We start from the raw sequence: 17,563 nt of genomic DNA, 5'->3' as shown, positions 1-17,563 counted from the left end.
AACTTCTATATCGAGAGTAAAGTAGGGCTGCAAGGATGGAAGTAAGGAGACCATTTAGAAGATTTGAACTAGGCAAGAGGTTATAGTGGCATGGATTAGATCTGAAGAGAGAAAGAAAGGGAAGTTGACAGATTTGAGGTATCTTTAATGATAGAGCCAGCAAGACTTGATGATGGATTTGACATAAAGGGTAAGAGAGAGAACCCCTGAATTTTTCACCTGAACAAATGATGATGTCATTTACTGAGATGGAGAAGATTGAAGGAGAAACTGCTTTGCTTAAAGTGTTGGGGAAGGTGAATTAAATGAAAAATCTGTTTCCCCATCTTAAAGTTAAGAAGCCTATTCGAGTGAAGTGAAGATATCAAGTAAGTGTTGGGCACATTGTGCTCAAAGCTCAGTGGACAAGGCAGAAAATCAGCAAATACACATACTGAATAGCTAAAGGTCTGTAGAAGTTGAACTGCTTTCTAAAAGGTTAAAAAAAATAAGATTAAGATACTAGATTAGTGTCATGTGTCAAGATCTTTTGCAGGGTTCAAGATTGGTTTTGTACCTTGTAGTACATATATGGACTTAGCAGGTTGTGCTAGGCACAACAGTGTACTGCTTGCCTCCCCTCGTAGGAAAGCATCTGTTCTAATTTGTCTCCATGGAATGGACTGAGAAGATAGTACTGTGGTGAAAGTCTGCCAAAGTAATTGGATTCTTAGGATGCTTTTGTAGTTCTTCATAAGTACAGTATAAAGTTCTAACTTCTTGCTCTCTTTCAATGCCCCACATATTCTGGACCCATTCTACCAATTCAGCAAGTACCCACCATTCCAAATGGACACAACTCCTCACCCCCCATGGTATGCAGTGCTCATTCTTTTTTCCCAAGCTCCTATCTTCCGTCTGCCGTGATTTTTTTCTAGCTATTTGCTTTAAGACCCAGAGATGAACTCTAAGCCTTTGAATTCTCTTAACTCTCCTGTAGCATGAACTGATAACTTCTTTATCTAAAGTCTATAGTCTGTGTGATATATACTGCTTATTTTAATACTCAACATCAGTACATTGCTTTAAGGTATTATCCAGTGTATACATTTTGTTTTCTTTTAGAGTAAAGTATAATCTTTTTGAAGGCAAAGGACCCTGTTAATAATTCCTTTGTATCCTTGTGTGCTAGCATGCTGTTGAACAGAGAATAGATACTTACTCAGCAGATTATTTTTCTTTTAACTATTTGAATGAACGGTTTTCATTGTACCTATGGTGATGGACAATTTTTTTCTTTAGGCTTTCCAAGATCTTCCAAACACATTGGATGAAATTGACGCTTTGTTAACTGAAGAAAGATCAAGAGCTTCCTGCTTCACAGGACTGAATCCTACAGTATGCCTCTTTCTCTGTTCCCATTCTGCAGCCACCACTGCTACTACCCTCCCCATACACACATGTGTGTGCATACATGCACGCACACACACAGAGTTCCCTCCAGTACTTGCCTCCCACTCTGTACTAGAGCTCTTGGTAATAATAAGCTAGACAGCAGGAACAATGTGCTTTAAATGCCAGATTCTGAATCTATTAGAATTTTAAATAGATTCTTCCTAAGGAACACAGTGTTCTGTGCCTTTTCTTTATAAAAAGAATAGTTGGGCTAACCTGAAATACTGCAATGTCTATTTTTCAATGATAAAAAATGTCATTTTCAGTATGTAGTTAGAACATAAATTAGTTGAATACAAACAATGCAACACAATTGGCATTTTCAGCTAATGTTTTTAATTTATGTAAATTTTATATTTTGTCCTTTTGTAGATTTATCTTAAAGAGATATTTTTTCCCCTGCCAGATTGTTGAGGAATACACAAAAAGAGAAGAAGAAATAGAGCAGTTAACTGAGGAACTAAAAGGAAAGAAAGTTGAACTAGATAAATATAGGGAAAACATTTCACAGGTAATTTTTTAATTTTTACGTTTTCGTTTTATCATGTGTTTATTATTAATGAAACGGGAACATAGAATAATGCAAAATGGGATGACATACTCCTGAGAGAAGTGTGTTTCCGTGATCAGATTGATAATTGATATAAAATTTGTTTTACGTAAAGTTTTGTGCCAGAACCATAATAATACTGCTTTTAAATTGTGTTTTTGTATTGCCTTTATTTGTAGGTAAAAGAAAGGTGGCTTAATCCTTTAAAAGAGCTAGTAGAAAAAATTAATGAAAAATTCAGCTATTTTTTTAGTTCCATGCAGTGCGCTGGTGAAGTTGATCTCCATACAGAAAATGAGGTAAAATTGCATTTGAAATATATTTCTATGAAAGTAATTTTAATTGTATGCTGAAAGTACATGTAAATTACTTATTAACTTGAGAGTTATACCTGTGAGAATTTTGTTTACTAAAAAATTTTCCAAAGGAAGAAGACAACCTATGGGATTCCATCAGGGTCACTTTTCCTCCCCCTGCCCATTTTCAAGTTTCAAAAATTTATTTTTTTTTACTTTGATTTACCAATGCTTTTTTTTTTTTCTTTCAAAATATTAATTAAGGGGGTACTAGTGTTTTGTTATAGGTAACTTGTATAATGCTTAAGTCAGGGCCTTTGGTGTGCCCGTCACCAGAATAGTGTTCATCATACCCAACAGGTAAGTTTTTATCCCACACCCCACCACACATACTGCCCCGTTCTTGGTTTGTCATATCCTTTTTATCGGTTTGTGCTGGTGTGTACCCACTTATTAGTGAAAACATACGGTATTTTGTTTTCCATTCCTAAGACACTTCATTTAGGATAGTGGTCTCCAGTTCCATCCAAGTTGCTGCAAATGACGTTATTTCATTACTTTTTATGGTTGAGTAGTAAGTACTCCATGGGGGAAGGGAGGGGGGAACGTGTGTGTATATATCACATTTTCTTTATCCACTCATGAATTGATGGGCACTTAGATTGATTCCACATCTTTGCAATTATGAATTGTGCTGAAATAAACATTCAAGTGCAGGTGTCTTTTTGATAAAACGACTTCATTTCCTTTGGATAGATACTGAGCAGTGGCAATGCTGGATGGAGTGATATAGGTCTGCATTTATTGCCTTGAAGAATCTCCATACTATTTTCCATAGAGGTGATACTAATTTGCAGTCCCACGAAGAGTGTATAAGCATTCCTTTCTGTCTGCATCCACACAAGCATCTGTTGTTTTTTGACTTTGTAATAATGACCATTTTGATAGGGGTAAGGTAGTACCTCATTGTAGTTGTAATTTGCATTTCCCTGAGGATTAGTGATATTGAGCATTTTTTCAGATGTTTCTTGGTCATTTGTCTATCTTTCAAAAAACTTATGTTCATGTCTTTTGCCTGCTTTTTGATGGGGCTGTTTGTTTTTTTCTTGCTTATTTGAGTTTTTTATAGAGTCTGGATATTAATCCCTTGTTGGATGTATAGTTTGCAAATATTTTCTCCCATTCTGTAGGTTATCTGTTCACTCTGTTGATTATTTCCTTTGCTGTGCAGTAGCTTTTTAATTTAATGAAGTCCCATTTATTTATTATTGTTGCTTTATTTGCTTTTGGGATCTTAGTCATAAATTCTTTGCCTATGCTGATGTCCAGAAGAGTTTTTCCTACATTTTCTTCTAGAATTTTTATGTTTTCATGCCTTACATTTAAGTTTTTAATCCATTTTGAATTAATTTTTGTGTGTGGTGAGAGATGGTCCTGTTTTCATTATTCTGCATATGACTATCCAATTTTTCCAGCACCATTTATTTAATAGGGATAGCTTTCTTCAGTGTATGTTGTTGTCTGTTTTATCGAAGATCAGTTGGTTGTAGGTAGATGGTTTTATTTCTGGGTTCTCTATTCTGTTCCATTGGTCTATGTCTCTACTTTTATACCAGTACCATGCTGTTTTGGTTACTATAGCCTTGTAGTATAATTCAAAGTCAGGTAGTGCAGTGCCTCCAGATTTGTTCTTTTTGCTTAAGATTGCTTTGACTGTTCAGCCTTTTTTTTTTTTTTTTATTCCAAATGAAGCTTAGGATTATTTTTTCTATATCTGTGAAATATGATGTTGGTATTTTGATGGGGATTGCTTTGAATCTGTAAATCAATTTGGGCTGTATGGACATTTTAATGACATTGGTTCTATCGTTTCATGATCAGGGAATTTTTATTGATTTGTTTGTGTCATCTGCAGTTTCTTTTCATCAGTGTTTTTTGGTTCACCTTGTAGAGATTTTTCACCTCCTTGGTTAAGTATGTTCTTAGGTATTTATTTTCTTTGTAGCTATTGTAAATGGTATTGAGTTCTTGATTTGACTCCCTGCTTGACTGTTATTAACATACAGAAATGCTACTGATTTGACTGATTTGTGTACATTGATTTTGTAACCTAAGGCTTCTGCTGAATTTATTTATCAATTCCAGGAGTCTTTTGGTGGAATCTTCAGGGTTTTCTAGACAAAAGATCGTATCAGCAAACGGGATAGTTTGACCTCCTGGTTCCCAATTTGGATGCCCTTTCTTTCTTTCTCTTGCCTGATTGCTCTGGCTAGGACTTCCAATGCTATTTTGAATAGAAGTGGTGTTAGTGGGCTCCCTTGTCTTGTTCCAGTTCTTAAGGAAAATGCTTTCAACTTTTCCCCATTCAGTATGATGTTAGTTGTGGATTAGTTATTTAGAGCTTTTATAATTTTGAGTTATGATCTTTCTACACCTAGATTGTTGAGGGTCTTTATCATGAAGGAGGCTGGATTTTATTGAGTGCTTTTTCTGCCATCTGTTGAGATAATTATATGGTCTTTGTTTTTACGTTTGTTTATGTGATGAATCACATTTATTGATTTGCATATGTTAAACCATCCTTGCATCCCTGGGATGAAACCCACTTGATCGTGGTGATTTATCTTTTTGATGTGCTGTTGAATTAGGTTTGCTAGTATTTTGTTGAGGATTTTTGCATGTGTGTTCATAATTGATACTGGTCTGCAGATTTGTGTTTTTGTTGTATCCTTTCCTGGCTTTGGTAACAGGATAACAGTAGCTTTATAGAATGAATTAGAGGGGATTCCCTCCTTCTCCATGTTATGAAGTAGTTTCTGTAGGATAGGTACCAGTTCTTTGTATGTCAGGTAGAATTGGGCTGTGAATTTGTCTGGTCCAGGGCTTTTGTTATGTTGGGAAATTTTTTATTACTTCTTCAGGCCATTTTACATTGCTCATTATTGGTCTGTTCAGGATTTCTATTTCTTTCTGATTCATGTTTGAGAGATTGTGTGTTTCCAGGAATTTGTCCATTTCCTCTAGGTTTTCTAGTTTGTTTAAGTAGAGGTTTTCATAGTATTCAGAGATGATACTTTGTATTTCCATGGTATCAGTTGTAATGTCTCCTTTTTCATTTTTGATTAGGGTTATTTGAGTCCTTTCTCTTCTATTTCTGGTTAATCTGGCTAGCAGTTTGTTAATTTTGTTTATCTTTTCAAAGAACCAACTTTTTGTTTCATGGATCCTTTGTGGGGCTTTTTTTTGTTTGATTGTTTTTTGGTTTTTTTATTTGTTTGTTTACATTTTGTTTACTTCTGCTCTGAGCTTTGTTATTTCTTTTCTTCTGCTGGCTTTGAGTTTGATTTGTTCTTTTTCTTTTACCTTGAGATGTGACATAAGGTTGTTAATTTGTGATCTTTCTGTCTTTAGGCACTTAAGACTATGAACTTTCTCCATTGATCTGTTTTTTCTGTATTCCATAGATTTTGAGAGCTTGTGTTCCCTTTGTCATTGAGGTCAATGAATCTTTTGATTTCCATTTTAATTTCATCATTGACCCAAGGATCATTCAGCAGCAGGTTGTTTAATTTCCATGACTTTGTAGATTTGAGTGTATCTTTTGAAATTGATTTTTAGTTTTATTCCACTGTGGTCTGAGAAGATACATGGTCTGATTTTGATTTCTTTTTTAATCTGCTAAGACTTGTTTTGTGGCCTAAGAAGTGATTAGTCTTGGAAAATATCCCATGTGCTGATGAGAAAAATGTATATTCAGTAGTTTGGGGTAGAATGTTCTGTAAATGTCTGTTATGTCCATTTGTTCTAGAGTCCTGTTTAAGTCTAATATTTCTTTATTTATTTTCTGCCTAAGAGTTCTGTCCAGTTCTGTCAGTGAAGTGTTGAAGTCTCTAACAGTTAAGATGCTGCTCTTTATTTCTTTGCTTAGATCTAGAAGAATTTGCTTTATGAAACTGGGAGGTCCTGTGTTAGGTACATATATATTTAGGATTGTAATGTCTTCTCTTTGAATTGCTCCCTTACCTTTATATAAGGAACATCTTTGTCTTTTTTTTTTTTGCCATTGTTGATTTGAAGTCCATTTATCTGATATGAGAATGGCTACCCCTGCTTGCTTTTGGTTTTTATTTGCATGGAATATTTTTTTTCATACCATTACCTTGAGTCTGTGTGAGTCCTTGTAGTTGTGTTTTTCATTCATTCAGGCAGTCTGTGTCTTTTAAGTGGGGCATTCAGACTGTTCATGTTGAGTGTTAGTATTGATATGTGGGATGGCTGTTCAACATGTTGGATTATACCTTATTGCTTTGTTTTTTCTCTTGTGCTATTGTTTTATAAGAACTGTAGGCTATAACTTTTGGGTGTTTTTACACTGGTTGGTATCTATTGTGCTATTACATGTATAATGTACTTTTGAGCATTTCCTGTAGGGCACGTCTGGTAATGACACATTCCCTTAGCATTTACTTGCCTGGGAAAGACTTTATTTCTCCTTCATTTATGAATCTTAGTTTAGCAGGATACAAAATTCTTGGCTGCCAGTTATTCTGTTACAGGAGACTAAAGATAGGACCCCATTTCTTTTTAACTTGTAAGGTTTCTCTTGAGAAATCTGCTGTTAGTCTGACGAGTTTTCCTTTGTAAAGTTACTTGATGTTTTCACCTCATGTTCATAGGAGTCTCTCCTTCGTGTTGGCTTTGGCCAGTCTGATGACTTGACTATATGCCTTGGTGATGCCATTTTTGCAGTGAATATCCCAGCTGTTCATTGAGTTTTTTGTTTTAGATGTCTAAATCTCTAGCAAGACCAGGGGAAGTTTTCCTCAATTATTCCCTCAAATAGGTTTTCCGGGCTTTTTGGGTTTTCTTCTTCACCCTCAGGGATGCCTACGATGCTTATATTTGGCCATTTTACATAATCCCATATTTCTTATAGACTTTGTTCATTCCTCTGGATTCTTTGTTCTTTATTTTTGACTGGGTTAATTCTAAAGAGAGTTGTCTTCGAGCTCTGAAATTCTGTCTTCTGCATGGCCTAGTCTATTCTTAAAACTTTCCACTCTGGGCCGGGCGCGGTGGCTCACGCCTGTAATCCTAGCACTCTGGGAGGCCGAGGCGGGTGGATCGCTCAAGATCAGGAGTTCGAGACCAGCCTGAGCAAGAGCGAGACCCCATCTCTACTAAAAATAGAAAGAAATTATATGGACAACTAAAAATATATATATAGAAAAATTAGCCGGGCATAGTGGTGCATGCCTGTAGTCCCAGCTACTCGGGAGGCTGAGGCAGGAGAATCGCTTGAGCCCAGGAGTTTGAGGTTGCTGTGAGCTAGGCTGACGCCACGGCACTCACTCTAGCCTGGGCAACAAAGTGAGACTCTGTCTCAAAAAAAAAAAAAAAAACTTTCCACTCTGTTTTCTATTTCTTGAATTTTTCATTTCCAGAAGTTCTATTTGTTTTTTGTTTTTTAATATATGTATCTCTTTAGTAAATTTTTCATTCATTTCCTGAATTGTCTTTCTGGTTTCTTTGAGTTAATATTCTATTTTCTCTTGGATCTCGTTTAGCTTCCTTACAATCCATATTTAGAATTCTTTATCTGTCATTTCAGTATTTTCATTTTGGTTGGGATCCATTATTAGAGAGCTGGTATGCTTCTTTGGGGGTATTCTTTCACTCTGATTTTTCGTACTTCCAGAGTTCTTGCACTGATTCCTTCTCATCTGGACCAACTGTCACTTCCTGGTTTTCAATTTTCTTTTGTTTTTTTTCCTCCTCGCTCTTAGGGGTGTGTCTGTAGCATATGTTGGGTAAGGACCTTTGGCTTTGCTTTTGGGTGCTTTGATAGGGGTCTAGGTTCTGGGTGGATACCTTGGTTTTAGATATCCTTAGTGTGGTGGTTTTCTCAGTTGTTATAATAGTTATCTGTAAGCTGTAGCAGTGGTGAGCTATGTGTGTGGGCCTATTCCCTCTGTCTTATTGACAAGGGAAGATGGAAGTCTTTGAAACCCTTTCTCTTTCCTCAGCCCTGTGGTCTCCTTAACAGTGTGAATCATATTGGGACACCCAGTTTAATATCTGAGACAATAGGTGGTGCTTGTGTTAAGAGTCAGACACACCCTGTATGATTGAATCAGTAAATGCTATAATGGGCTGGACAGGTTGTCCTCCCTGCCAGTAGGTGGTGCTTACAGGAAAGAGACAGCTGCAGTGGTGTTTTGGGGGCCGTGTGACCAGCTCTAGTTGATCAGGAGAAGCACTCAAATGCCCCAGGTGGCGTGTGGGGCCCTGGACTTTCTAGGGGACTTCTTATTCTCCACAGCAGCAGAGGTGGGTGAAGGAGCAAGGCTGAATGGGGCTGGGTCAGGTGAGCCTGCGTTCAGGCTCCACAAAAGCAGGCACAAGATCTCTCTCTGCCAGGCCAAGGGTCGGGGCCAACGCCGCTGGGTAAAGCCACCAGGGAGGGGCTGAAGCAGCCCCACCAAGCCAGAAAGTCTGCTTGTGGGGGTGGGGCCATCTGGGATTCACAGTCTGGCTGTTGGGAGTGGGGTTTCACTCTTCTCCCTCTTCCCTTGCTCCACAGATCTCCTTCCAACATCTGGCTGGAGGCAACCGCCCAAACTAGCTGAGCTCACCAGCAGTGGTGCTACAGACTGGGAGCTTCCCTGCCCAGGCTTTTGCCTCAGACCAAAAGCGTGGCCTTCCTTTTCAGGGAGGGGTGCTCCAGCTCCATGAGTGCACTGAAGTTCAGACCCACACTGCACTGTCCTTTTAGTTCTGCCCACATGGGCTCCCTAGCCTACCAAGATTAGTCCACCAACCTCCCCTCCATGCCCCTGAGTCCTGGGGGTATGGGATCCAGCCTGCAGGCCTGTTCCCTCGTCCTGCAGGTTCAATCCCTGACCATGCTAGGAAGAAGCATGGTGGTCCTGAGTTCTGTTAAGGGCTTAAGAAGATTTAATGTTCCTCCACTTTGGGGTATGCCCTGCTGTGCTGGAGCAGCCAAGCAAGCAACACTGGGAAGGGCCAGCAGACAGGAAAACCACAGTTCTTGCACCCCTTGGTCCGCTGCTGCTCTTTAAGAGTTAAGACATGAGCCCCACTTTCTGTGGAAGCCTTGGAGTGGTGGGCATGCCAGCAGAGCAGCTGCTCCTGAGAGCCCTAGCTCAATCCTCCCTTGGGGCACCCATGCTAACTCACATGGGGACTGCTGCTCAGCAGCAGTGGGTAAGGGAGGGAGGAGGAGGAGAAAAGTCTGAATGGAGGAGAGCTGGCACTCTGGTACCCTTTGTCTCTTTCCTCAGAAGACAGCCCACTTGGAGTGTCCAAGCTCTGGGATCACACAGTTTTCCCGGGACCCACCAACCCCCTATGGCCACCACAGTCTGGGCAGGAGTTGGGAAATGTTTGTGTGGGGTCCAGTGACGCAAAAACTGAAGGGCTAAAGCTTCCTGGGGAAGACAAAGGTACATAATGGGTGGAGAGGCAGTATGGCACCTGCCACCTCGGCTTGGGTCTGTGGTGAGGGGAAACTATCCCAAGGGGGCTGGCAGCCTGGTCCTTTGTTCTCAGGAAGCTCCCAGTTCACTGGAGGCAGCAGCTTTTAGGCTCAGGAGGGTAGAAAAGCTCTCCAGCAGCTTGAGAGCCTGCAGTCTGCCAGAGATGTGAGGGGAAGAGAAACAAAACCTCCACCCACCCTTTCCAAGGGGCTCCAAGTTTCTCAGGGGTTGATCTGTGCTGAAGTCTTGCTCCTTGTTCTGCTCCACAACTTCTTCCCTGTGGAACCTTTGATAGGTTCTAGCACGTTTCCCTCAGCATTATAACTGAGCTATGTTTTTTTCTGTCTAAAACTTTTCTTTCTTTCTGAGACAATCTGTCAGCTGATGTCTCTAGTCAGCCATCTTGCCCCATCCCTCCAAAAATTTATTTCAGGGTCACTGTTAGAGATAAGTGACTAATACCTTACTAACTCTTTATGGCTGAATGATGGTTATTCAGCTGTGTTGAATAAATGCATTGATTTATAAATCTACCACTGCCCAAATTAGAAGAGTAATATACAAATTAGCAAATTGAATTGAAATGTAGTGTATAGCAATGTTGTTGTTGTTTGGTTTTGTTTTGTTTTTTTGTTTTTTTTTTTTTTTTTTTTGAGACAGAGTCTCACTCTGTTGCCCGGGCTAGAGTGCCATGGCGTCAGCCTAGCTCACAGCAACCTCAAACTCCTGGGCTCAAGCGATCCTCCTGCCTCAGCCTCTTGAGTAGCTGGGACTACAGGCATGCGCCACCATGCCTGGCTAATTTTCTTCTATTTTTAGTTGTTTGGCTAATTTCTTTCTATTTTTAATAGAGATGGGGTCTTGCTCTTGCTCAGGCTGGTCTCGAACTCCTGAGCTCAAGCAATCCTCCCGCCTCGGCCTCCCAGAGTGCTAGGATTACAGACGTGAGCCACCATACCCAGCCTAATGATTTCTTTTTGATCAAGAATTTAAGAGTTCATCAGAGTGGAAATGTTAGGGAATTTGCTACTAATTTCTCTCTCTCTCTCTCTTTCTTTCTTTTTTTTTTTTTTTTTTTTTTTTGGAGACAGGGTCTCACTCTTTTGCCCAGGCTAGACTGCAGTGGCATCATCATATCTCACTGCAATCTCAAACTCCTGGGCTCAAAGGATCATCTTGCCTCAGCCTCCTAAGTGGCTCGGACTACAGGCATGTGCCACCATGCTCAGTTAATTTTAGTTTTCATTTTTTATAGAGACAGGGTCTCACTGTATTGCCCAGGTTGGTCTCAACATCCTGGCCTCAAGTAATCCTTCTCCCTTGTCCTCCCAGAGTGCCAAGATTATAGATGTGAACCACCACACTGTGGTCCAATTTCTTAAGCTGTAAATTTGCGCATTGCAATTTGTGATAAAATTATTTTTCCATTAAGAAACATGTAAAGAGATAAAGTGGGATTTGCTTAAAAATAATTCAGAAAGGGGAGCGGATGGGATTATAAGTGAAGGAAGATTGGCCATTTATTGATCATAGTTGAGGCTAGTTGATAGTATATTGAACTCATTTTTAGTGTTCTCTGTAATTTTGTATGTGTTGAAAATTTTCCATAATAAAAATTTTTTAGCAAGAAATAAAGCAGCCCAACAATTTTGCATTTCAGCATGTATGCAATTTTGAATATATGTTACATAAATATAAAGCATGATCGCACCATTTTCTCCTCTTAGGAGTTTTGCCCCATGACTCCTTCATCTGCTTAGTGTGAAGCATAAGTGCATAGTGTGAAGCATCATTTCACTTTTAAGCTCTAGTCTTTGGGCTTGTTAGAATTAAGGGACATAGTATAGTAACAATAATAATTTCTAATATATTTCCTTTGTGCCAGACACTGTGCCATGCCCTCTTAAGTTTATCTTGTTTAATTCTTACAACCATTCTATGAAGCAGGTACTTTTATTGCCCCTATTTTATAAATAAATAAACTAAAACTTATAAATAAATAAACTAAAAACTTAAGACAAGTTTTCTGAAAATTACACAGCTTCCAATTGACAAAGCAAAGAATCAAACTCCAGACCTGATCCTAGAACCTAAGCTCTCAAATAAATTTGACTAATGGAAGCTTCATCAGACCCAAAGTAGCTATGATGTCTTTATCAAACAGCTTAACCAGATATGACACAAATACGGTCAAGTAAGCATGGCGAAGTGTATGGAACTTGACCTGTCATAGTTGCATGGTACTATAACTTTATTATGTGCTGTTTCTTCTGGATAGCTCTTCTGTGTTTTGAATGATAACTACTACCATAGAGATGATTCTCCTTAACCTGTGCATGTAATTCTGCCTAGCCTTGGGCTCCTGGGAAATGGACATTTTATCCCTTCTCAGCCTTCCTTTTGGAATGCTTGTATTCTGTCCTCCCCAGACTTGGTTCTGGAACTGCTTTCTTTAGCCAGAACCTTCAGTGAAATGAAAGAAGCTAGAATGGGGCAGAAAGAACAAAGAATGGTGTGTCAGAGCCAAAAATAAAACTCTAGTAATCAAAGCTGGTATAGTTAAGAAATGACATAGTTAATAAAATTATTGTGGCCAGGTGTGGTGGCTTGTGCCTGTAATCCCAGCTACTCAGGAGGCTGAGATGGAAGGATCGCTTGAACCTTGGAGTTCTAGACCAGCCTGGACAACGTAGTGAGACCCTGTCTAAAAACAATTTTTTTTTTTTTTTAATTTAGCCAGACATGATGGCATGTGCCTGTAGTCCTAGCTACTTGGGAGGCTAAGGTGGGAGGACCACTTGAGCCCAGAAGTTCTGGGCTGCAGTGCACTTTGCTGAGTGGGTGTTCGCACTAACTTATGACATCGATATGGTGAACTGCTGGGAGCCAGGGACCACCAGGTTGTCTAAGGAAGGGTGAACAGCCAAGGTCAGAAATGGAGCAGGTCCAAACTCCCGTGCTGATGTGTAGTGGGATCGTGCCTATGAATAGCCACTGCACTCCAGCCTGGGCAACATAGCAAGACCCCATCTTTATAAATTTTTTAAAAAAGAAAAAATGTATATTGTGAGTACATGTCAAAATGATATGTTAGATATACTGCATTAAATAAAATATATTACTAACACATTAACTGCCATGTGAGTTGTATTTAACTCATGCTAGTTTTGATCCCAGAGCCTTATGAAGCATATGTAACTCACACACTGTGTGAACTGTTTTTCAAGTTGCACATAACTCACGCACAGAAAACAATAAAAAATAACAAATTTTTCTTTGAATGAGAAAGGGTTGTTTTGTTTTTGAAGTTTTTATTCTATTTTTGTAATAAAACACCATGGCCTCAAGGAAAATGCTTTTTTTCTAGTGTGGCAGTCAACGTGTTAAAATTAATTTCACCTATTTCTTTTCACTTTTTTTTAATGTCACTACTAGAAAATTTAAAATTACCTACGTGGCTTGCATTATATCTTTCTCTTGGCCACCACCCTAAAGCTTTATGCATTAAATAACCTTTAATTAGTAAGTTACGTATCTCATTTTTAAGGTAAATCTGAACCTGACTGACCTAGAAATGACATTGAAAAGAGTAGTAAATAAACCTTAGAGCAGCCTCAGTTTTGGCAAAATTTACAAAACACTTAATTCACTCATTACAACAAATATTTATTGAATACTAGTGTGGACCATGCTTTTTGCTGAGTGGTGTGTGTGTGTGTGTGTGTGTGTGTGTGTGTGACTTAATAATTTTTCAAAGTATGCATATAATTTCTGCCTGTTTTTTTACTTCTCAACCAACTGAAGAAGTGGGAAGGACTCGCCTTCTGTAGTGGCATGCACAGCTTCTCTAGAAAATGGCATGACACTCCATTATGTTCTAATTATTTTAATTATTTTCACATATAGTTTGAAAAGCTAGCACTTGGAACTAAAATAGTGCCTTTTCATGACAGGGCTCCTCACTTAGTTGCAAAGAATAATACAGAGTAGGAAAAAGTTAATGTAATATGAATATTGCCCTTGTCTGTATAGATCCTTGGAGACCCTTAAAGCTTTTAGATAACTATTTGTCTAATATTCATTGTTTTACTTTTTTTTAATATTCCTCATCTCATGGTTGGTTGTCAGTGTGCATACTTTACTTTTAAACTAGTATCACTAAATTTTAAGTTCTGTATTCTTATTTAGTTAATCCAGTCTATTTCCAAATGTAGAATGAAATTACCAGAGGAAAATGTCACCTTTCATCACCTTTTTTAATGTTTTACAGGAAGATTATGATAAATACGGAATTCGAATTAGAGTCAAATTTCGCAGTAGTACTCAGCTGCATGAATTAACTCCTCATCATCAAAGTGGAGGTGAAAGAAGTGTTTCTACCATGTTATACTTGATGGCGCTTCAGGAGCTTAATAGATGTCCATTCAGAGTAGTTGATGAAATCAATCAGGTATAGTGATTATTCTTTTACTTGGGTCTTATTATATCCTATAATAGATACATAGTCATTATTATTGTCATTGTTTAGGGAATGGACCCAATCAATGAACGGAGAGTGTTTGAAATGGTTGTAAATACTGCCTGTAAAGAAAACACATCTCAATACTTCTTCATCACACCAAAGGTAGGTAATACTCAGAAGTCCCCTGTGTCCTAATCATATAGTAAATTTTGGTCTAGTATGTAAATATGAACAGGAATACTCCCAAAAAGAAACTAAAAAGTTAATAGTAACATTTACATTAGTGAAAGGGACAAATTCCAATGGCATACTTAATCAGAAACCTCATTACCGGAGGAAGCAATGTAGGAGGCATATCATTATGTTCTAGAACCAAAACTTGCTTCCTGCTTTTGGTACTCATTCTTCTTGTAAAAAAGTTACTCTTTTAACATTAAAAGATGGCTGGGGAATGCAAACCCTAGAACTCTGGCCCTCTCCATTTTCCAAGAAAGGCCTCTCTCGTTATATACTACCCTTCTTTTCTGTTTACCACTGCTACTGCCCTGGCTGAAAGGAAATTATAAGCATTCCAGCATCTCCTCCTCACAGATTAACTTTGATAAAAACAGAATTATGTTTATAGAGAATTTGACATAATCTAGAACTATTGCAATGGGAAATTTTCTTTTGTTAAATCTAGCTCTGTATATAAATTGTATTAGGTCATTAAATATGAAATGTCTGATTTTGAATTAAAAGTTTATTATATCTCAAACAAGAAGCAGTACAATTAATCAAAGTATGCGCCTAAACTATTAACACAGTTTTGCCATCTTAACAGTAGCTTGTTTACACCAGCAGCGAAGAAGCCTAGAGAGCAAATGGCAATGAAATCTTGAAAGGTGTTTTCCACGACTTGTTGAGGATTGAATATTTTTCCTGACAAGAAGTGGTCCAAAGCCTGAAAAAAGTGTTAGTCAGTCAGGTTTGGTGAATATGGTAGCTGACAGAGAATTTCCAAGTCTAGCCTCTATAGTTTGAGCAGAGTTATGAGACATGTGGTTAAGCGTTGTCTTGCAAGAGGATTGGCCTGTCTCTATTGACCAATCTAGGCTGCTTAGTCACAAGCATCCTCATCATTTCATCCAGTTGGTTGCAGTAGGCATCTGCTGTAATCAGTTGAGCAGGTTTCATAAAGCTGTAGTGGATAATACCAGTGCTGGACCACCAAACAGACACCATTAGGTTTTTTGATGAATATTGGGTTTTGGACTGTTTCGGCACTTCATCTTTATCCAACCATCGTGTCCAACACTTGTGATTGTCAAAAAGAGTCCATTTTTCATCACACGTTACAATACAGTATAGAAATGGTTTACCTTTGTGTCATGACAGCAAAGAAAGGCAAGCTGTGAGATGATTTGTCTGCTGACACTTGTTTGATTCATGCAGAACCCATCTATCCAGCTTCTTTACCTTGCTGATTTGTTTCCAGTGGTCCAATATTGTTGGAATAGTAACATCAAACCTTGCTGCTAATTAACACGTAGGTTGAGATGGAGTTACTTCCACTACAGCTTTCAGCTCATCATTATCCACCTGGTCTCAGGTCACCTACAAGCTCATTTTCAAGATTAAAGTCACCAGAACAGAACTTTTCAAATTCATTAGCTACATCCTTCCCAAACACTTGATTGATATTTTGAGTTGTCTTTGCTGCAATGGTTCCGTGATGGAACTCATATTCGAAAATAACTCGAATTTTTGATTTACCCATGGTTTCATAAAAATTGCTCTAAAAATAAATTTGAAGGATAATTACAAGCCAAACCATGCGTTTGAAAGACTTTAGGATGTCCTTCACAATAAAAATAAAACAAGAAGTGTCAAAGTGTCATGTCAGAGATAATGACTGTCAAACTTAGTACTTAAGGAAATTGGACATTTCATACTTAGTAACCCCCCCAAAATGGACATACTCAGAAATGTGTTTTTAATGTAATCAGATTATTTCCCCTTTTTCAATTATTTATGACAAATGTTGTTAGGGAGCCCATTCTACATTCATATTTTTATTAAATAGTATCATCTGCCTTCTTTTTTCAGCAGATACTCTAAGGAATAGCCACATCTGTTAATATCCTATTACTTACCAAAAACTGTGACCTATGAACCAAAACCTCCTGTTAACATTCTTTTCAGGCTACCAATCTGTCACAGTACCTGACCATAGAATTTGCTTGAGAAGTGTTTGTGGATAAAATGTGAATGTATCCTAGGAAAATTATGGAGTACATACTCTTCTCCAGGGTCTTCCTAGGAAGTTGTATAATTCCAATTGTCCTGTGAATATAGAGAGTTCCTGGACATTTCAATTATTTCTTAGGCCAGGATTCAGGTATGCGAATTTAGGTAAGTCTGACAAGGTTATATGGAAGTGTTTGAGACCTTCATAGAAGTTTTATTTATATTATAAATAAATAATATATTTGACTGTATGCATGTAAGATTGGGAAACTGTGCTTCTCAATTTATAGCATTATGTGACAGTTTGTTTTAATACTTACAGCTCCTACAAAATCTTCCTTACTCTGAAAAGATGACGGTATTGTTTGTGTACAATGGTCCTCATATGCTGGAACCAAACAGGTGGAATTTAAAGGCTTTCCAAAGGCGGCGGCGCCGTATTACATTCACTCAACCTTCTCAATAAAAAGTAAAGAGAGGGAACTTTGGAATTTCTCTGTTAAATTCTGTTTATAAGTATGGCTCAACTGAATAAAATTAGGAGATTCATTAAAACTGAAAAATCGGTTATTTTTGGAAACCTGCTTTTAAATACAAATAGGTTGGTGAGATAAAGACCATAATGACTTCTTTCTCTGGAACATCATCTGGTAATAAAAGTTCAGCTTTCTTCATTCTTGGTTGAACTTGGGTCCTTAGCACTCTGACCATGGGTCCTTGGATTCCCATGTTAAAAGGTACTTACTATTGCAAATCAAAGGTACAGTAGATGGGAAGTTATCAATTACAGGTTTACTTGACATGGTAGCTTTAATTGCAAAGTAACTAATTACTTTTAGAGCCTAAAGATAACTCTAGAGCTTCAGTCCTAGTTTTCTCCCAGTGTTATATTTAATTTTTAAAAATTGATATGGAAATGTCCAGCCTAATGTATAGTAATAATTTATGACAAATCTATTCATTTCTTCCTATTAAAAAAGATTACCCTATCTCCACTAGGAAATGGAATTTTATGGGCCTTTAAAAAAAGTTTTATGAAACTTGATGATATAATTATATTGGTATTTCAAAGGTATAAGACGCACTGGGGTTC

The 17,563-nt window shown here is 38.0% G+C and overlaps 1 protein-coding gene across 2 annotated transcripts in view; it reads left to right on the top strand.

Annotated features, from left to right (window-relative positions):
* SMC5 (structural maintenance of chromosomes 5) overlaps positions 1-17,336 on the top strand; it is a 97,141-nt gene extending 79,805 nt beyond the window's left edge. The window contains exons 19-25 of one of the 2 annotated variants that reach the window (XM_069474125.1): positions 810-854; positions 1,282-1,377; positions 1,841-1,945; positions 2,164-2,283; positions 14,050-14,229; positions 14,308-14,403; positions 16,793-17,336. In XM_069474125.1, the coding sequence (XP_069330226.1) occupies positions 810-854; positions 1,282-1,377; positions 1,841-1,945; positions 2,164-2,283; positions 14,050-14,229; positions 14,308-14,403; positions 16,793-16,936 (786 nt within the window). In that variant the 3' untranslated portion in view covers positions 16,937-17,336. The remainder of the gene's footprint in view (positions 1-809; positions 855-1,281; positions 1,378-1,840; positions 1,946-2,163; positions 2,284-14,049; positions 14,230-14,307; positions 14,404-16,792) is intronic. The other variant, XM_069474126.1, reaches the window with a different exon arrangement.
* The last annotated feature ends 227 nt before the right edge of the window (positions 17,337-17,563 follow it).

Source organism: Eulemur rufifrons, chromosome 7 (genome assembly GCF_041146395.1).
Source record: "Eulemur rufifrons isolate Redbay chromosome 7, OSU_ERuf_1, whole genome shotgun sequence".
NCBI classification, from domain to species: Eukaryota; Metazoa; Chordata; class Mammalia; order Primates; family Lemuridae; genus Eulemur; species Eulemur rufifrons.
The sequence above is the reverse complement of the archived record's forward strand: the minus strand, read 5'-3'. Positions and strand labels throughout refer to the sequence as shown.